The 22,523-nt window shown below is 36.5% G+C and overlaps 1 protein-coding gene across 1 annotated transcript; it reads left to right on the top strand.

The window, feature by feature from the left end:
* Positions 1 to 6,094: 6,094 nt before the first annotated feature.
* Positions 6,095 to 16,923, top strand: GDF3 (growth differentiation factor 3). The gene is made up of 2 exons (XM_074195315.1): positions 6,095 to 6,359; positions 16,103 to 16,923. Exons 1-2 carry the CDS (start codon positions 6,095 to 6,097, stop codon positions 16,921 to 16,923), a joined length of 1,086 nt encoding a protein of 361 aa, XP_074051416.1.
* The last annotated feature ends 5,600 nt before the right edge of the window (positions 16,924 to 22,523 follow it).

The raw sequence follows: 22,523 nt of genomic DNA, 5'->3' as shown, positions 1-22,523 counted from the left end.
TCAAGGGAGAACCAATAAATATAAAATAGATTCAAATTTCTGTCAAGAAGAGTTCAACCTCCTCTATTCTATTTTTGACTAAATACATATCATTTGTTCAGGAATGGCATAGCTAATTTTTGGCTCCTCATTTTGAATAAAGTTTCATGTACTTCATATATTTTTTCTTCATTATTTAACAGAAAGAAACAGGGAAAAAGAAAACTTCAGAGTCTTGCTTCTGTACATTCCTTTTAATAAACAAAGAAAAAATTTATTTAAAAGCTGAAAAGGTTTCATAGGTATTTGTTTTAAATATACATGTGATCATGTCACCTTGCCTTTGTTGTTATTTCTCCAAGTCTCCAGCTGTCAAAGCTCACCTCTGATCCCATGTAACCCTCTTATCCAATCAACTCCAGTGCCTCCCTATTGCTTTCGGGATCAAAAATAAAATCCTCTGTACAACTTTTAATGCCCTTTATAACCTGGCTTTTTCACCAGTTTCCTTCTCGCACTTCTCCTCGTATTCTACAATCCAAGGACACTGGCATCCTTAATGTTCTTCACATAATATTCTTCAATTTCCATTTCCCAACTTGTACATTTTCCCTGACTGCCCAAAGCCTGAAATGTTCTTCCTCATCTCTAACTCTTAGCCTCCCTGGATTCTTTCAAACTCAATTCAAGTCCCACCTTAGGCAAAGAAACCATTCCGAGTGCTTAATTTTAGTACCTTCCCTCTTGAGACTACCCTCAAATTATCTGTATCTTGTTGTATATTGTTATTCAAATCTTGTCTCCACTTTAGATCAGAAATTCCTGAAGTGTAGAGATTGGTTTTTTGCTTACTTGCTTACTTTCTTTATTTCTTTTTTAAAATTTATTTCGGGGGGGGGGGGAGGGAAGTAAGATAGGGGGAAAATTGGAAAACTCAAATAATATCTTTAATAAAAAAATTTTTTAATTAAAAAATAAAAGAAGATTGTTGAAAACTACCATTATCTGTAGTTGGAAAAATAAAGAAAAAATTATAAGGGGAAAAAATGATTTCCAGTTTAGCACAGTGATTGAAACATATTGGGACTTACTAAATGCTTGTTGACCCATCTTAAGTCCTATTCCTGTGTATCCTCTTTTCTCCCATCCTCCGGCATCATTTAAAACAAACAGAATCCCAAAACAACATCCTGTTTTCAATCATATTGTTGATTCAGAACCACTTTGAGGTACTCACAGGAGAGGGCTTTAGTCTTAGAAGGGAATTAAGATCACCTAAGTGAGATGGAGATGAGATTTGAGGCTTGAGTTGCTAGAAAAGTTTTAGGATAAGCTATCCTCAGGAAATACAATAGCTAAGTCATTAGTGGATAAAAAAACAAATTGTAAGAGCAGAAAAAAAAAGACTCAAGAGTAGAATCATATTGCACATAGTTAAACTAAATTGGATTATTTACTGTCTCAGGGAGGGAAACAGGAAGAAAGAAGGATAGAATTTGGAACTCAAAAGTTTTTTATGTTAAAAAACTGTTGAACATGTAACTGGGGGAAATATATAGAAAAACATGGAAAAAAGAAGTAGGATCATAGAGAGATCTTGTTGCTAGTGAGGAAAGTATTGGATTTGGAAAAAGTATAACTATTTTTTAATGTCAGTGGTTACTTTGTATTATGTCTAACCATAGGAAAATTACTTCTTACTTTCCTAATCATTCAAATAAGAAAGTTGGACTAGATCAGCAGTTTTTGTCTGAGCTCCACTAACCCCATGCGCAATGTTTGTGGTATGGGTGGATGGAGGGAAGAGTTGGGCAATCCATGAACTTCATAGGGAAAAAAATTTCATCTTTATTTTCATTAACCTCTAATTGAAGTTTACTATTTCCGCTAAGATTTTTTTTAAAAAAAGAAAAAGCATTCTGAGAAGAGAACTCTGAATGAATCAGTTTATTACTATGTGTAAAGGCACTGTACTAATTACTGGGGATACTCAAGAAGCTCATATTCTAATGGGTGAAACAGCACCTAAGAAAGGTTTCAGGTACCAGTCAGAAGGAAAAGTGCCAGGGTCCTTTTCCTAATGGAAATTTCAATGTTATTTCCACTGATTTTTATCATATCAATTTCTAATGTTGAATCATATGACAGTGCCAAGAACTTTAGTGATAAAAACTCTCTGGTGTTTATGACACTAAAGGAGAGATCAAGAACACCTCAAAATCGATGCCAAACTGTGGCCCCATCAATTCTAATTTCATTAGTAGCAATAGCCAACTCAGTATATTTTGCCCAGGTATGCTCAGTAAGACCAAAAAAAAAAAAAAACTACACCAATGATTGGTATAGTAAGTGTCCTCCTGTATACTAAAAAAATCTAAAGAATATGTGGGAAATACTTTGCTGGTATTCACACATAATATATAGCTACATATATATTTATGTGTGTGTATACATATATATATATATATTTATGAATTAACTTATCAAACACAGCTAACTAAATGCCACCAATAAGAGCAAAGAACAAATAAAAAAGAAAATCCAAATGAACTGTGTTAGCAATTAACAAGTATTGTTAACAAGCAGTGGATAGAGCACTGGCCTTTGAGTCAGGAGGACCTCAGTTCAAATCTAGATTCAGACACTTAATGATTACCTAGATGTGTGACCTTGGGCAAGTCATTTAACCCATTGCCTTGCAAAAACCAACAAGAAAAAAAAAGAAATAATCATTGAAACCCTGGACCTAATAACTATAAGACATTAAAAGAAAAGACAAAAGAAAAGTTACCTTTTTTCCTACTCACTAAATCAGGCAGTTGGATGGCATAGTGAAAGGAATGCTGGGATTGAACTCAGAAAGACATCTTCCTGAGCTCAAATCTGACCTCACACTATGTAACCCTGGGCAAGTCACTCTTCTTTGTTCATCTGTTATGAGCTGGAGGAGGAAATGGCAAAACATCCCAGTATCTTTGCCAAGAAAACCCCAAATAGCATCACAAAGAGTTAGACACAACTCTTGAACAGCAACAACAATAAAGTTTGGTCTGGATCCATGAGTTTATTGGTCCAGAAAATTACTGGTGAAGAAGACTCCCTTCACCAATGTTGATCAATAGCTTTCCCATAAAACACAAAGTAAGATTGTTTTCTGGTCTACTGAGAAATTGAGGTCACATACTTTGTATCAAAGATGGAACTTGAAACCAACTTTTCCTTACACTAAAATTAGCCTTCCATCCTTCATATCACCCTGTCTCCCTACTCATTAATTTACTAACTCACTATGACAATGGAATAAATTCATTTCTGATTCTTTCTCAGAGATCAAAGAAGCTATTCTGTATTCTTTCTTTTCAGAGCAAACCACTCTTTTGTGTCAGTCTCATTTCTTCCTGGAATAACTCTTCTATGGAACAGACTGAAGCAAACTTCTTTATGGCTCTATATCATCTGGGGAAGGTGTGAGGGAAAGGGAAGAGCCTGAGGTCTTTCTATCTCATCCAGGTTGAAATTACATGGATCCCCCTCCTGATGAGCACAGAAAATTTGACTTGCTCCTTTATAGACCTGGACTGACTCTCCTCTTCATAGGCAACTTGATAGCCTAATGCTCACCAAATAGTTATCAGACTTAGAGTGAACACCTGATTGGTTTTAGCCCTACTGCAATTTAGAACTTTGAGCTCAAAGGATCAATCAACCTCAATCACTCTAGTAGCAGGGATTATAGATGTTCACCATGATGAGCCCTTACATTCCTATTTTGTTTGTTTTTTATTTAATATTTTATTGTTATCCCAAATTATATGTAAAAACAATTTTTAGCATTCTTTTTTTTGAGTTCTAACTCTCTCCTTCCCTCCTTCAAGATAACAAGCAATTTGATATAGGTTATACATTACATACATATTTTGAAACCAACAGTGATACAATATTGAGAGTATTGAAAGACAATATACCATAGATCTAGAGATGAATTGGAACTCTTCTACCTAATAATTTTAGGGGTTTTGGACAAATAATTTAAACTTTCTGAGTTCATCTTTCAAGTTAAAATAACAAAATCAATTGTTGTTGCTCTTCAGTAGTATCCAACTGTATGTGATCCCCACGGATTTTTCTTGACAAACTGGAGTGATTTGTCATTTCCTTCTCCAGGGTGTCTTCATTTTACAATTAAGAAACTGAGGCAACTAGGGAGTTAAGTGACTTGCCCAAGGTCATACAGCTAGAAAAATGATTGAATCTGGATTTGAACTCAGCTCTTCCTGATTTCAGACCTGGTGCTCTATCTAAACAACCTAACTGCCCAAAGCACACTGCTATCCCAAGATTAATAATGAGAATCAAATTAGAACAGTTTAGCCCTACCTATCTCACATAATGTTAGGAATATCAAGAGACAATGTTGGTGAAGTCCTTTTTAAAAAAAATTGCTGTGTCATCCTGGGTAAGTCATTTAATCTCATTATTCCACCACCCTAAAAAAAGTTAGTTAATGTAATAAAACTAATTTAAATAAAATTAGATCATTTAATCCAACAATTAAATATTAAACAAATTTCTTCATAGCTATTTTAGCCTTTTAATCTGACTATTCAAGATATGTTCTATCCATGTTCAGGATAGTTTTGAAGATCATAGAAGTATCATTTTTCTTATAGATTTATGTTATAGTTTGTATTAAAATTATTTGTGCTATCCTATTTTCTTTTGTTTGCACTTGAAAGTGCAGAGACACTTTCATTTTATTTTTCTTTCTTCTTTAATGGGTACATTGTCTTCTATACATGGCAGTCATTTGATTCCTAGGGAAAATCATACCTCTGTCCCTGGCAACTCCTACTTCCTCTCACCTGGTAAATTGGTTAGTCCATTCTATTTTATTCTTTCTTTTAGCCAGTCTCTGTGAGTCATAAAGCATTAGCAATGACACTCTGAAATTCAATACACACCTGATGAACTTCTGGTTCCATGAGTCTCACAACTATATTTCAATATAATTCGTTTCCTTTGTAATCCTATATATTTATTTTATGCACTTATCAATAAAATTCTGAAAAGGGCTTCACCAGATTGCCAAAAGGATTTATTATACAAAAAAAAAAAAGTTAAGAAGCAATATGGAAGAAGACTCTACATGGCTTGGAATCTAAGCCAACTAGGCTGAGATGGCTGGAGATTTATTCCTAGGTCAGCAAATTCAGTTTTCCACTTTCAGCAATCTGACCCAGAGCCTCAATCTCTTCACTCCACCCCCTACCAAAGTCTTTATATTATCATAACTTGCTTACTCAGGTGGGAGAGCTGATTGCCCTCATTAAGACTTTGATAAGAATAAACAATAGATAATTGAAGACAGAAGATAGAAGTCATTGAAATAGATGAGAGGCTTTTCCATTTCAAGTCCACAAAAATTGAATAACTGTCTACAATCTGGTAGGCCATAGGAACACAAAGGTAAAAATGACAGTCTTTACTCTCAAGGAGTTTCCAATCTACTCAGGTAGATGATATATATAACATAATATATGTGTAAAAATATGGATAGATAGCTGGATAGCTTGTGATGAATACATGCAGAAGTCAAACTGTGGTTTGACTGTTTGGGGGAAGGGAAGGTTTATACTGTTATTTAACCATATGTTAATTCATGGGAATTTCCTCCTCCAACTCAAATTCAATCCAACTATAACATAATAGATTGATGCTAGGGAGTAGTCTGAGCCTGTGGACCTTAGTCACTTCTAATAAATATCTCAGGCAGATTTGAGTCCAGGTCTTCTTGACTCCTGGACCTCTGTGGTTTTCCTGGGTAAAACTATGATAACTTTTTTTAATTTCCTGAAAAGTCTGTAATTACTTTCTTTTTTAATTTTAATGATTATCATGCATTTTGTTTTCAAACTTTGTGTGGTATAAGAGGATGGAAGGCAACTGGGCTAAGCCTTCCTAAGTAACTGGGAGGGGGGGGAGAAATTTCAGGTTTCCATCCTTAATCAGATAATCTCCACATAAATAAGATTTGAAGCTCCAGTCTGCTGGCCATTCCATTCCACCACAGGCACCCTTTCCCTTCCTTCTATCCCACTCATTCCTGGCTGAAATCATGTCTTCTTTCTTCTGCCTCATCCTAGGCCTTCAGTTGACCCTGGCCTTGAAGAAGACATCACAGATTGAGGAGGCTTCCTTGCTTCAATTTATGGGTCTCACCAAAGTACCCTCCCCCCGGATAGCCCAACCTGTGCCTTCTATCCTCATAAAGATCTTCCAGGAGAGACAGAAGGCAGCAGCTAAAGGGCATTACCAAAATCTTTGCTATGTGAAGGAATTTGGAATCCCTGGGAACTTGATCCGCCTTTTCCAAGATCAAGGTAAGAAAGAATGCAAAACAGCAATATTTGCTCTTTTAGAAATCCAAGGGGAGGCAACTAGGTGACACAGTGGATAGAGCACTGGCCCTGGAGTCAGGAGGATCTGAGTTCAAATTTGGCCTCAAGCACTAAATAATTGCCTAGCTGTGTGACCTTGGGTAAGTCACTCAGCCTCATTGTCTTAAATAAATAATTTTTTAAAAATCCAATAAACAAAAAGGCTGTTCTTTGTTTCTGAGTGGTCAACTCACTATATTAGTGACTGCTTCCTACTCCTCAATTCCCTATGTCCAGAATTTTCTCTATCAGTCTCGAAAACTTCCCTCATCTCCACCCCCCCCAAAAGCACCATCTTGCCTTAGGTACTTAATTTTTACCTATATTATGTTATTATTGCACTTTATTTCATATTATATTACAATTATTTGTAAATTATGGCATGACCTGCTACTATTGTATAAACTCCAAGAGGGCAAAATCAGATTTATTTATTGATATCTTCTCCAACACCTGCCACAACATTTTACTCATAGTAAAATGGTAGTTCATATGAATTTCATATAATTAAACTAAATACTCTCCCTCATCCTCTTAGTCTGAGTTTGACCCTCTCTAGTGTCAATGCCTTCCAAACTTCTTCATTTAAAGCTCCCTTTGCTTACATGAATGAATAGTATGAACAAGTGGCATTTCTAAATACCAGACTTATGTGATTTTAACAATTTATGGTACTTTCTTAACCATTGCAATTTACTGTATTGGGACACTAGGGGTTCATTAGGAAGTTGAGAATGAGAAGCAGCAGAGAAGACTCTTTGGAGACAAAAACCAGACAGCGTTTTTCCTTTCTTTGGGGCAGAAAAGAAATCATAGGTAGGTAGCACAGTAAAAAGAGTAAGATCTGAGTTCAAATCCTGCCTCAGATGCTTACAAGCTATGCAAACCTAGGCAATCTCTCAGGCTCAGTTTCCTCATTTATAAAATGTGAATGATAATAGTACCTGCCTTATAGGGTTGTCATAAAGATCAAGTGAGATAATATATATAAAGCCCTTTGAGAGCTTTATGACAACCCTATAAGGCAGGTACTATTATCATTCACATTTAAGTACCAATCTATTTAAGTACTAGTTCTTATTTTATAAGTTATAGTATTATATTATTAATTTCCTACTGAGAAAAGAGCACTGAACTGGGAATGAGGAGATCTGGGTTCTGCTATCAGCAATGAGTATGCATGCAGCATGAACCAGATATGTGGGTATACCCTGAAGGATCATTCCCATTGATCTATTCTTTTAAGAGAATATCCCCCCAGGATATTTCAGCTTTCATATATTCAGTTATGGAGTAGATAATATCATATGTGGAGATCTGAAGACAAGGTAAATAAAAAAAATAAAAAGGAAAGAAAGCAATGTATTTCTTCCTGATGTTAGGTATAATAAGAGTAATGTTTGTTCTTCATTCTTGAAGAAGACCATCACTACCACTACCATTGAAATGGTCAAATCCAGGGGCGGCTAGGTGGTGTAATGGATAGAGCACTGGCCCTGGAGTCAGGAGTACCTGGGTTCAAATCTGACCTCAGACACTTAATAATAACCTAGCTGTGTGGCCTTGGGCAAGCCACTTAACCCCATTTGCCTTGCAAAAAAAAAAAAAAAAAACCTAAAAATAAAAAGAAATGGTCAAATCCAGTCTGGACTTGTGAACATTTTTTTCTTATTACTTCATTCTAGTCATATAAGATAGCAACATGCCAAGTCCAGAGATTTCTAATATGGTAGAATTAGGTTTCAATCCACTACTATAGAGTGTCAAGGGTTATTCAAAGTCTCAGAGAAACCCAGAGACACAAATAGTTAAGTTTGCAGAGCTTAATTTGAATCCCGGCCTTCCTGGCTCCAGATGCACCACACTATCCACTACATTTCTCTGATGGTATAGATTTAGTGCTAGATCCAAGTCTAATTTCTTACTTTACAGATGAGGAAACTGAGGCAGAGCAGTCCCATGTCTGTGGCAGAGTGGGAATCTAGGTCTCTAGCCAAAACACCCCAGTGCTGCCTCTGAATATTGGCAGGACCATGGATAAATGGATGGAGCTATGAATTGGTGAATTAAAATTCTCTTTAGATAGTTACATGGCAAGATTGAATGTGAGTTACAAAACTACCAACTTCATAGATTTAGGACTGGAAGGGATTTGGGGCTTCATCTAGTCCAGTGCTTTCATTTTTTTACAAATAAAGAAACTGAGGCTCAGTGGAGAAAAGTAAATAGACCAAGGTCACAAAGGTGAACCCAAGTTCTCTAGGTCCAAATCTCACTTTGCCCCCACTACTCCAAGCTGACTCCTTTCAGTTCCTTAACTAGAGACTATATCCTAATGATATAATACAAAAAGAGATCAACTTGTACAAAAATATTTATAGTAGCATTATCCATAACAGCAAAAAGATATCTAACTTAGAAATGGCTAAACAAATTTTGTGATGTAATTACAATGGAATATTATAATGTAAAAATGATAACTATGAAGACCACAAATAAATATGGAAGCAATGCAGGACAGAGAAAGAGCAATTTGAACATCACACATACACTAAAAACAATTTTAATAATAATAATAATAATTTTTATGGTTCAATAGTTTCACTCATAACCCAACTCTTCATGACCCCATTTGGGTTTTCTTGGCAGAGATACTGAAGTATTTTGTCCTTTCCTTCTTCAGTTCATTTTAGGGCAAACAAAGGTTAAGCAGCTTGCCCAGGGTCATGCAGTCAGTGTCTGAGGCTGGATTTGGAGTTGGTTTCCAGGCTTGACAGTCTATTCACTGAGCCACCTAGCTGCCCATAATACTAATAAACAAAATTCAGTAAAATGCAAACTTCAGAAGAAGAAATAGGAGGAAGTAAGACTGTTTTTAATCTTGTTCAAGTTATTATTTATATATTTTAAATAAATAGTTTTTAAAAAAACACGCACATCACTTCAGCATAAGGATCGAAACTGGGCATGTAATCTCACTGAGAGGTAACTCCCTCTACCAAAGCAGGTAGTGTATGGTCTTAGTCATCTGGAACAATAAGAGGTTAAGTGATTTGCCCAGGATTACACAGCTAGTAGGCATGATATGGACCCAGGTCTTCTTTGAAGTTGGCTTGCTATCTATCATTCCATACTGTTACTCTTTTTCATTCATTCCTTTATTCATTCACTTAACATTTAAACAAAAGTATTATTACCAGCACCATCAAAAGTAACAAAACACATGCAAAACAAGAAAAATTTTATTGGGGCGGGAGGGGGGGTCTTCACTTTTCTTCCCATTGTTAAAAAGAAAAGTTGAAGAAATTGCAGCTGCAAATGATGATTAACTGTAAAGACAAGAAGCTTAGTCCAAAAGGAGCCATATAATATTAATCCTATCACTTTGATAGAGGGCAACTAGGTGGCCCAGTAGATAGAGCATCGACTCTGGAGTCAGGAGACCTGAATTCAAATCTGACTTGGACACTTAATAATTACCTAGCTATGTGACCTTGGACACTTAAGTGTCCTTAAGTTAAGTCACTTAACCCCATTGCCCTGCAACCCCCCCCCCAAATCCTATCACTTTGAACACCCACTAAGATTTGCTTAATGAGATAAAAATACTACAATGATAATAATTTCATTGTGCTTTTTTTGTGGGATTGAAAGATAAGTATTTAGCATAAGTGGGAGTTAGCTTTGCCCTACTTGATAGATAGCAGTCAGTCATCCTCATCCGTTAAAACATTTATTAAGCATCTGCTATATTGATGATATTGCCAGTCACTGTTCTAAGTGCTAGGGGTACCAATATAAAAAAAGTCAACAGCCTTCAAGTCAAAGACAACATATGCTGAAAAATGAAAACAGAAAACAGTATATGATTATTAACAAAGAGGCATCAACATAGGTAATTAGTAGAAGTGGGTTTTTTTGTGAGGCAAACGGGGTTAAGTGGCTTGCCCAAGGCCACACAGCTAGGTAATTATTAAGTGTCTGAGACCAGATTTGAACCCAGGTACTCCTGACTCCAGGGCCGGTGCTTTATCCACTACGCCACCTAGTCACCCCTAGAAGTGTTTTTAAGATGAAAAATGTTTAAAGTGTGAAAACCTTTTAAAATATTTTTTAAAAGTCTACAAGTTTTTCAGTCAAAAAAAGAATAAAGTGATTAGGGAATAATCAACAAATTTTTATTAAGAATCTATTAGGTGCCAGATACACTATGCCCTACCAACATCTTTAATGCATCATGTCCCAGACTAAATGCATCTCCAATTATATGGGCCATTCAGTTTTTATAAGACTTTGAACTCCACATTTTTCTCCCTCTCTCCCTTTCCTCCCCTCTCCCCATGATAAAAAAAAATTTGATATAGTTTGTAAATGTACAATTATGTTGAGAATATCTCCCTAGGAAATATGTTATTATAGACAAATCAAAACAAAAGGAAAAACAAACAACAAATTTTTAAAGGTGAAAATAGTATACCTTGGTCTGCATTCAGTTTCATAGCTCGTTCTCTTAATGTGGATGGTATTTTCCATCATAAGTCTTTTGGAATTGTCTTTGATAATCATGTTGCAGAGAAGAGCTAAGTCTATCATAGTTGATCATCACATAATGTTGCTGCTAAGGTATATAATGATGTCCTGGTTCTATTGACTTCACTCGGCATCAAGTCATTTAAGTCTTTCTGAAATCCACCTGTTTATGATTTCTTACAGAACAACAGTATTCCATCAAATTTATATAATCATAATTTATTCAGTCAATCCTCTATTGATGGGCATCCCCTCAATTTCCAATTTTTTGTCAGCATAAAAAAAAGCTACTATAAATAGTTTTGTATATGTGGGTCCTTTTCCCATTTTTATGAACTCTTTGGGATACAGACCTAGTGGTGGTTTCTGGTAAGTATAGTTTCATAGCCCCTTGAACATAGTTCCAAATTGTTCTCTAGAATGACTGGATCAGTTCACAGTTTTCCGCATCCCCTCCAACATTTATCATTTTCCTTTTCTGTCTTGTTAGCTAATCTGATAGGTGTGAGGTGGTACCTCAGAATTATTTTAATTTGCATTTCTCTAATCAGTAATGATTTAGAGCCTCTCTTCATATGACTATAGATAGCTTTAAATTTCTTCATCTGAAAACTGCCTTTCATATCTTTTGACAGTTTCTCAAATTGGCAAATGACTTGATTTCTTGTAAATTTGACTCAGTTCTCTATATGTTTTAGAAATCAATCCTTTTTCAGAAATGCCAGTATAAAATTGTTTCCCAACTTTCTGTGTTCCTTCTAATCTTGTTTTCATTGGTTTTTTTGTGCAAAACCTTTTAAATTAATGTAATTAAAATTATCCATTTTGTATTTTAAAATGTTCTCTATTTTTGATTTGATCATAAACCCCTCCCCTCTCCTTAGATCTAATAGATAAACTATTCCTTGTCCTCCTAACTGGCTTATGGTATCATCCTTTATGTCTAAATCACAGACCCATTTCAACCTTATCTTGACATAGGGATAAATGCTTCTTTTGACCTGAAAGAATATCTTTCCAAACAAGGGAAGTTTTACTCTGGGATTTGGGGACAAGGGGATAAATGCTCTGAGGCAGGCATATGGTAAGATAACCTCTGAATGGGATAGGAAGTTAAAGTATAAACTGACCTCTACAGTCAACCAGTTAATATAAAGGACCAAGTAGACTAGTTTGCACACACTCAGTTACCAAACAATTAGTTTGGACCATTGGGTGGAATCTTTAAAAATAAGCATTATAATTTCCCCAGGGACTAAGTCTGGATTCAGGAGTTCCCTCAGGCTTCAGATCCCATATGGAGGGGGTCCTGGTTAGTTTAGGAGGAGCAGGTCATTTGTACTATCTATTGAATGTCCTCATATTCAACAAAGCAAAATTCATTATCTTTCCCCCTAAATCTTCCCCTAATAATCTGAGCTTTCCTATTCCTATAAAAGGCACCCATGGTTACAACACTAAAGACATCCTTTATTCTTCACTATCCCCTCACTTCTCCTATCATATATTGTCAAATCATTCCATTTCCACCTTCACACTATCTCATATATGTCATTTCCCCTTTGGGCATACAGTTACAACCAATTCTGGCCAGCAGTTCTCCCTTAGACTATTACAATGGCCTTTGAACTGTTTTTTTGTTTCATGTCTCCCCATTCCATTCTATTCCAATTCATCCCATTCCACTCTGTTTTCCAGGTGATTTTTAAAATCTAAATATGACACCTGGTCAATGAATTTAAGGGGTTCCCCATTGCTCCAGGATTAAGTGATTGTTAATAATTTAAAGCTCTTCAAAACCTGGTCACTTCCAGCCTTTTCTATCTTCTTACACTTTTACTCCCTAGCAAACAATCTATGATTTTAGTACATTGGACTACAGATAGTTCCTTGGATAAAACTCTTTATTTCCCATCCCCATGTCTTTCCTAGACTGCTGGGAGCCCTCATCTCTCCTTCTTAGTTCCCCCTAGCTTCTGAGGCTAGATTTGAATTCAGGAAGATGTCTTTCTGTCTCCAGACCCAGAACTCTATCCACTGTACCTAGCTACCCCTCTCAGCATAAGACTTATAGCATTAATGCTATATCCTCTCCTCCCCTCTCCTCCCCTCTCCTCCCCTCCCTCCCTCTCCTCCCCTCTCCTCCCCTCTCCTCCCCTCTCCTCCCCTCTCCTCCCCTCCCCCTCCCCTCTCCTCCCCCTCTCCTCCCCTCCCCTCTCCTCTCCTCTTCTCTCCTCTGAAATCCAATGACCTTCCTCATTAATCTTGACTACCTTTCTGTTCACTGTCTTCCTCCATTCTCTCCTCTGTTCTCTATGTTTTTGAGTATATGTGCCTTCTAGGTTTACTTTACTGCTTAATTTTCCTGATTCCTTTCCTTATTCAAGGGAATCCCCCCAAGGTTTTATCCCTCCTCTTTTGGTTTTTTACAGTATCCATTGTTAATCTCATCCACTCCCTTATCTTCATTATCACCTTTATGTAGATGATTTTCAAAGTTATATCTCTAGCCCCAGCTTTCCCTTGGAAGTATATGGTAATACTATTTTATTTACTGAATGAATTCCAATGAATAATCAACAGGTATTTATTAATCACTTACTATATGCCAGATACCACAATGGCATTTACAAGGGGCTAGGAACCCCTTTGCCCTGCCATTACCTTTAATTCAACATATCCCAAAATGAATACAGCATCTTTTCACTTGACCTTTCCAAGTTTTCTCATTTTTTTCATGTATAAAATTGTTAATAGTTACAAAATGATTTCCATGGAAAGCATGGAAGATTCCTCAGAAATTCTCTAATAAGTCATACATGGCTGTGTGACCTTGGGCAAGCCACTTAACCCCATTGCCTTAAATTTTTAAAAAATTAAAAAATTTAAAAATTTAAAAAATAGGTCATACATGAAGCAAAAATCATTTCTAAAACACCTGTGATAATGCCTCAAGGAACAAGGAATTTACCAGAGGATAGTACATTTCTCTTTCAGAAACTTTTAATTAATAATACAGCTTCCCCTTATATTAAGGGTAAATCTACCTCTCTTTAACTTCTGCCCCTTCCTTTTAGTTCCACCCTCTATGGCTAAAACTATTAAAATTAATTTCTCTCCTCTTTTATAACACTTCATTCTTTATCCAGATTAAATATACCTAACTTCTTTTTTAAATATTTTATTTATTTGTTTTTGCATCTATGGTAGTTTTTACCAATCTTTTATTTTTGCAAAGTTTTGAGCTTTACAGTTTTTCTCCCTACCTTCCCACACCCCCTCCCCCGACAGAAAGCAATCTGATATAGGCTCTACTTTTATAACCATCAAGCTTTCTTATTTTTACGGAAAGCATCATCATTATCTTAATCTCCTAATTTAAAAATTCAGGCATCATCTTGCATCATCTCCCTTTTCCTTCAGCTGACACCTTAAGTCTTCAGTTACCATGTCCTGTTTATCTTCCTCCAACATATTTTTCAGACTTCTTACTATTACTTTCAGATCTTTATTCCTTCCTCACTTGATTTTTTTTGTTTATTTTTGGCCAGGTAGTGGGGTTTTTGCAAGGCAGTGACTTGTCCAAGGTCACACATCTAGGTAATTATTAAGTGTCTGAGGCCAAATTTGAACTCAAGTTCTCCTGTCTCTAGGGCCAGTGCTCTATCCACTGCACCACCCAGCTGTCCCAAACCTGATCTATTTTTTTTTTTTTGCTGTCAGCCATTTCCTTCTCCAGTCTAGTTTTTGGCTTGTTTCAAAGTAATTTTTTCTTTTTCTTCTTTTTTTCTTTTTTTGCAAGGCAATGGGGTTGAGTGGCTTGCCCAGGGCCACACAGCTAGGTAATTATTAAGTATCTGGGATCAGATTTGAACTCAGGTACTCCTGACTCCAGGGCCTGTGCTCATCTACTGCAACACCTAGCTGACCCCCCCCCTTTTTTAAGGGTTTTTTAAAAAGTAATTTTTTCAATAAACAAGACTGATCTAAGTCTTCTACCCAGATGCCTTCTGTCTATAGGATAAAATGTAAATATATAATGTATAATTTTAAAGAATTTCATGATCAGGATCCAACCTAAATTTTCAATCTTATTTCATGCTACTTGAATTTATATTCTGTTCCCTGATCATCTTCTGCCTTTTTCTGTCAGTTGCACAGAGAATTCTCTACACCAAAAATAGACTCTGTATCTCCGCCTTTTGAATTTTTCTTCCTGCATGCTCCACCTCATCTGCCACTTTCTTCTTGAAGATATATCTAACCCTCACATTGATGAGTGTTGTTTACCTTCTCTATTTTTGTTTTCCTGTATAGTTAACACATTCCAGAATATAAGAATGAAACAAAGAGCAATGGGAGATTTGGGGAGAGGAAGGCATTAGAAAAATTGCTTGGGCAGTAGTATGAAAAGTGAATTGGAATATGAATAGATTGGAAACAGGAAGATTAATTATAATAGGATATATGAGATGAGGTCCTACGTAGGATAGTTGCAGTGGAAGTTGAAAGGAGAATATCTACACATAAGATATTAGGGAGGTAGAAAGTTGCAGAACTTCCAAACCTACCAGATAGATATATGCAATATGAGTGAGAGAAGAGGCAAAGATGAGGAAGGAGCCTGAGTGGGAGAGTGACAAATTTTACAGGGAAGGTGAATTCAGTCTGAGACATTCTGAGCTTGAGGTATCATCGAGACATATCAAAGGATTATCTAAGAAACAGTTAAAATTTTAGATTTGGAAGTCATCTCATTGTGAAGCCATAAAGGAAAAAACGGAAATGCTCAGGTATCAAGGGTCAAAACACAAAGGAAGGTAAGGATAGAACCCATATTTAAGTTCCTGTGATATTTCACTTTTTGCTTGTTCTCAAGAACTTAAATACTTTTTGGTGGATAAGGAAACAGGAAGGAATATCTTAAGATTTTGACGTAAACCCTTAGTGTTTTAAATGCTATAAAACTAATTCTCTAAAAGTAAGGCAGAGTTTAATCTCCTATTGGTTATAATTCCCTTCTACATTTTTGTCCTCTCTTATCTGGCATACACTCTCATTAAATAGTCCTCAAAGTCATAAGTTTTTTCCCACATGGTAGGAAAGTATAAAGTTTCACTAATGCTGATACGTATTATTCCTTTGTTCTAATCCAGGTGCCCTTTTTTACCCCAAGGAAATGTTCCAAGCTCCACCATGCACACAGAAGTTTCTTTTCTTCAACCTTTCCATCATCACCCAAGATGAGCAGCTAATGATGGCCCAACTTGATCTGAGGTTGGGGCTTAATGCTTTCAATGTCCTGCAACAGGACTTGGAGTTAATGGTGTCTCTAGTCCACGGGCCTGCCCCTCAGCCACATCAAAAGCTCCTATTGAGGTATCTTCCCTGGTCTCACAGTGTTCTTCATATTGACCTGCTGGATGTGGTTAAGGAATGGAACTCCAACCCCCAGAGTAACCTTGGATTGGTCCTAGAGTTGTTGCCAAAAGGGGATAATGACTCTACAGTGACAATACACCCTCAAGATACCTGTGACCACTGGAGGCAGTCCATTCAGGCTTCTCTGATGGTGGTGACCCTAAACCCTCAGGAATGCTCCCACTTTCCTCTCTTACCCAGAAAGAGGAGGGCCACTCTTCCAACTCAGGAATCTACCTCGAAGCACCTCTGCCGGCCTCACCATCTGGTCATCAGATTTGAAGACCTGGGTTGGCACAAGTGGATCATTGCTCCCAAGGAGTTTAGGACCAACTACTGCAAAGGAGATTGTCCTTTCTCACTTATGGCCTTCTTTAACAGCTCCAACTATGCCTTCTTACAGACTTTCATGAATTCTAAAACCCCTGAAATCCCCAAAGCTGCCTGTGTCCCCACAAAACTATCCCCTATCTCTATGCTTTATTATGATAGTGATGGTAATATCATCCTTCAACACCAGGAGGGCATGGTGGTTGATGAATGCGGTTGTGGGTAGTCATGTGTGTAGGATGGAATATAGATATGAATGATGGTCCCAACGGTCAAATAAACCTACTTACATTTAGTTTTCTGATCTCTAGGATCTGAAATCACAATCAGCTTCTTGGAACTTTAGTCATTTCATTTCCCTAAGGAATAGCCAAAGAAACTATGATAAAAGTCTATGATGTAAATAAGAGAATAAATCAGAGTTATTACACTAACTTTTAACTTCTGCAGATCTTAATCTTGTTCTCCTATATGCAACTTCCAAAAAAGAACATGACAAAAGAGAATCCAGGAGAACATCCAAAACAGATAGCTCCCAATCACAAGTTTCATTACTTTTTTTACTGAATTTACTGAGGGAATCAGGGGTTTCTATGTCAAAACCATTGATATTTTGTTCTAGTTTTGTTCACCATCAAATTCTCTCCAAAGTAAAATGCTCAGACAGTCTTTCAAAATGCACTTTTTTACTTAATCTCAAAGGAATTCCAGAGTAGAACATATAAATAACATACATGTTATAGCTATAAATCTCATATTACTCAATTTTATCCACAGAGCTATATTTAATGTTTTTTTTTCCATATACCCCAATTCCCTTCACTGGTTCCTTGAAAAGTTCCTCTAAATATCTAGTATCTTATCTACCTACATATACATATTCATGTTGTGTCATGTTGTGGCTTGCTTCACCTTGGGGCCCATGGCGGCGGCCTCCCTCCCAGAGGGGAGCTGAGAATAAGGAGTTGGTAAAGCAAGCCACAACATATTCAGTTCAAAAAAAAAAAATATATATATATATATATATATACATATACATATATATGTATACATATATTACATGTAATAAGATTCAATCCAACATTGGATATATTGTCTATAAGTATGCATGTATAAGGGGTGTATGTATGGAGTATATATGAGTGTGAAGGTATATGACGTATATGTGTGTGTTTATATATATATATATGTATATATACATATATATATATATAAAATGTGAGTGTGGGAGGATATGTTTATTCAGTGGAATGTGTGTTTAGGGAAGATTGGGTGAGGTTTGTATGTCCTTGCAGGTATGGCAATCTTTGTGAGTGGGTGTGAGTCAGTCTTTATGGCGTGGAAGGTGGTATTTGAGTAAAGGTGTGACTATATGGGCTATGGGAGAGACATGTGAGTATGAGAGTACATGTGAGTAGAGGTAGAGTAATGCGGGTATGGGAGAGACAACATGCTTTAAACCTGGAAAATGTTTTCATATAAATTATCTACTTTCATCCCAGGAAGAAGGCTGCAAGATAAGTCATTTAAGTATCATTCCAGTTTTATAGATGAAGAAACAGTCAACAAGTTTACAAATTTATCTAAGTAATCTTGGACTTTGCAAAAGGTAGAACCAAGAGCGAGACTTCTTTCCATTTTACCATGATGCTTCCAACATCTTTTAATGCCTTTCAGAACCCCTAATTTCATTAATACTTAACTGTTGTCTCATAAGTTTCCCTCTCCTCTCTCTTTACTCCTCACCATCTCAACATTAGTATATAACCCAACAAAATTTATCTCTATTACTTCATCCTCAATTGGACTAGATCTCAGACTTCAGATCTGTAAGTCTGAGATATAACATCATTCTGCTTCTGATGATGGTATTGGGGTGGTGATGGTGGCAGCCCTGGTGTCGGTAATTGTGGCTTTGCTTCAGGGAATTCATGGTCCCAAAGTACTGTCTGTCAGGTGTCTCAAATATCAACCTGGATTGTAGAAAAGGATTTAACAAGAATCTATTATAGAATGTTAGATCAAAAGGATATGATAGAAGTAATCTAATGCATCCCTTTCATCTTACAGTTGAAGAAACCAAAGCCTGAGGAGTTACCTCACACTCAAGGTGATATGCAATAAGTAGTAGGACCAGAATTAAACACAAATCTTCTGACTACAAGTTCAGTGCAGGATGATAGTGCGGTTAGTTGTACTCAGAACTCACTGAATAAACAGATACAAATGCCAAGCATTCTGCAGTTGATATCAGCTTAGAAAGAGGGTGCCTTTAGAAGTCTGTGCTGGAATTAGAGAAGAAAAAGAAATTGAAGGAATTAGAATTGGGAAAGAAAAGAAAAAAACTCACTCTTTGCAGATGGCATGATAGAGAATCCCAAGAAATCATTCAAAAAACTGCTGGAAACAATTAGCAATTTTAACAAAGTTGCAGGATATAAAATAAACCCTCATAAATCCTCAACTTTTCTATATATGACTAGCAAGATACAGCAGGAAGAGCTGGAAAGAGAAATCCCATTCAAAGTAACCTCAGACAATATAAAATACCTGGGAGTCTGTTTGTCAAGACAGACTCAGAAACTTTTTTGAAAACAATTGCAAAACACTTCTCACATAAATTAATCAGATTTAAATAACTGGGCAAACATCAACTGCTCATGGATCGGTCAAACTAATATAATAAAAATGACACTTCTACCAAAACTAAACCACTTGTTAAGTGCCTTACCAATCAAAATCCCCAAAAATTACTTTAATGAGTTAGAAAGAGTTGTAAGTAAATTCATATGGAGAAATAAGAAGTCAAGAATTTCCAGGGATTCAATGAAAAAAGGTCAAAAGAAGGTGGCTTAGCCCTACCTGATCTAAAATTATATTATAAAGCATCAGTCATCAAAACTGTCTGGTATTGGCTAAGAAATAGAGTGGTGGACCAGTGGAACAGACTAGGTACAATAGCAGAAGATGATTATAGTAATCTGCTGTTTGATAAACCCAAAGAGTCCAACTAGTGGGATAAAAACTCCCTCTTTGATAAAAACTGCTGGGAAAATTGGAAGTTAGTATGAAAGAAACTCAGATTAGACCAACACCTAATACCCTTTACCAAGATAAGATCCAAATGGATCTATCTATCTAAAAGACAATACTATAAGCAAACTAGAAGATCAAGGACTAGTCTACCTGTCAGAGCTATGGAAAGGGAAGCAGTTTATGACTAAGGAAGAGTTGGAGAACATCACTAAAAACAAACTAGATGATTTTGATTGCATTAAATTAAAAAGCTTTTGCACAGACAAAACCACTGTAACCAAGATCAAAAGAAATGTAGTAAACTGGGAAACAATCTTTACAAATAATGTTTCTGACAAAGGACTCATTTCTAAAATATACAGAGAAGTGAGTCAATTTTTTAAAAAAGCCATTCCCCAATGATAAATGGTCAAAGAATATACAAAGGCAATTTACAGATGAGGAGATCAAAGCAATCCATAGTCATATGAAAAATTGCTCTAAATCATTACTTATTAGAGAAATGCAAATTAAAGTATCTCTGAGGTACCACCTCACACCTCTCAGATTGGACAATATGACCAGAAAGGATAATGATCATTGTTGGAAGGGTTGTGGGAAATCTGGGACACTATTACACTGTTGGTGGAGCTGTGAACTCATCCAACCTTTCTGGAGAGCAGTTTGGAACTACGCCCAAAGGGCAACAAAAATGTGCATACCCTTTGATCCAGCAATACAACTACTGGGTCTATACCCTGAAGAGATGATAAAAAAGGGTAAAAACATCACTTGTACAAAAATATTCATAGCCTCCCTGTTTGTGGTGGCAAAGAATTGGAAATCAAGTAAATATCCTTCAATTGGTGAATGGCTTAGCAAACTGTGCTATATGTATGTCATGGAACACTATTGTTCCATTAGAAACCAAGAGGGATGGGAATTCAGAGAAGTCTAAAGGGATTTGCATGAACTGATGCTGAGTGAGATGAGCAGAACCAGAAAAACACTGTACGCCCTAACAGCAACATGGGGGCTATGATCAACCTTGACAGACTTGCTCATTCCATCAGTGCAACAATCAGGGACAATTTGGGGCTGTCTGCAGTGGAGAATATTATCCACAGAAAGAACTGTGGACTTTGAACAAAGACCAAGGACTATTACCTTTAATTTAGGGGAAAAAACCCTGATATCTTATTGTCTGATCTTGCTATCTCTTATACTTTATGTTTCTTCCTTAAGGATGTGATTTCTCTCTCATCACATTCAATTTGGATCAATGTATACCATGGAAACAATATAAAGACTGGCAAATTGCCTTCTGTGGGGGGTGGGGGGGAGGGAAGTAAGATTAGGGGAAAAATTGTAAAACTCAAAATAAATAAAATCTTTAAGAAAAAAAAGAAGTCTGTGCTGGATCCCATGACTTACATAATGAAATAGACGTCTCTAAGGAATAGTTACCACACTGTATGGCAGAGATAAGTTCCAAAAGGATATTTTCTAAATACATTTTAACAATCATTTATTAATTCCCTATTTTAAACCAGTGCTACACGAAGCCCTTTACAAATATGACATTTTATCTGCACAATTACCCTGGGAGCTGGGAGAATGAGTTGGTTAAGGTTAAGTGATTTGCCTAGGGTCATACAGTTAGTAAGTATCTGAGGGCAGGATTTGAACTCAGGTCTTCCTAATCTAAATCCAGAACTCTATCCACTATACACCTTGATACTGATAGATTAGAATATTAATCTGAATATAATATAAATAAAGTCTTGAACTTAAGTAACACAACACTCTAGACTAAAGGCCAGATATGTTACTTTTTCATGCTATCCCCCCAGGAAGTTCCATTAGCCATCAACAATCAGAAAAGTTTATTTCAGAAGTTATAATCCACAAATATATAAATTTACAGCCCTCCCTCCCGACACATGGGAGGCATAGTCTTCCTCTTCCACTACATCCCCTGAGTCCTTGGGGAAGAGAAAAGGATTAGCTTTCTAACTTAATTCAGTTCCTATAAAGTACAATCCCAATTCCAAATCCAAATCCCTCTTAGGACTCAGGTTCCTTTGGTTCTCAAAGTTTCCCAGGTTGACTGCATCATCCTGGCTACAATCCAGATCACTCCTGGATCCCATGGGAATCACCTCTAGCACCAGAAACTGAGGAGAATAAACAATACAGAACAGAAAGAACCACCCTCTCCCCCCATTTCTCAGAGCCAAAGTTAAACAGGAAAAAGATCTTCCCTTCTCACCAAGTCAGTTCATGGCACCTATGCTGTAGATAAGCTTCAGCTTTCTGGAAGCAGATGATAAGAAAACAGCACAGCAGAAAGAGATTGACTAGCTCACTCTCACCAGTTTTAAAGATATAAATAGTCCATCAAAGGAGGCTACTTTCATTCTCATGGTAGGGAGTGGAAAGACCTCCATGTTAGTTAGGTAAAGCTAGTATGCTCAGACAAGACTGGGTTACACTACGTTTTTCAAAAAATGTATGGAAGAGATATTATAATATAACAGTTTATCTGAAAAAAATCCGAGTATGCACACTTAATATGAGTTAATAGAATGATATAGCAGACAAGAACACTGCTGCAATTTTAGTCAGTGTTGTTAAACACAGTCTCCAGAACAAATGCAATGATTGTCATTCAGACTGCTGCCCTGGTCAGACCATATCAAATATGTTGTGTTCAGATGTGGACCCTATATTTTCAGAAATTAAACTAGAAAACATAGAGAAGAGAGCAGTTAAGATGTAAAAGGGCCTCAAGTTCCTGTAATATTCAAT

Source organism: Macrotis lagotis, chromosome 7, assembly GCF_037893015.1.
Source record: "Macrotis lagotis isolate mMagLag1 chromosome 7, bilby.v1.9.chrom.fasta, whole genome shotgun sequence".
Lineage (NCBI taxonomy): Eukaryota > Metazoa > Chordata > Mammalia > Peramelemorphia > Peramelidae > Macrotis > Macrotis lagotis.
Note: the sequence above shows the minus strand (reverse complement) of the source record. Positions and strands in the feature narration are given on the sequence as shown.

What these genes read in the sequence shown, in the direction of transcription:
- GDF3 (XM_074195315.1), top strand. Translation starts at nt 6,095, where the DNA reads ATGTCTTCTTTCTTCTGCCTCATCCTAGGCCTTCAGTTGACCCTGGCC. An exon ending in CCGCCTTTTCCAAGATCAAG is followed by an intron (nt 6,360 to 16,102) that starts GTAAGAAAGAAT and finishes GTTCTAATCCAG; the next exon opens with GTGCCCTTTTTTACCCCAAG.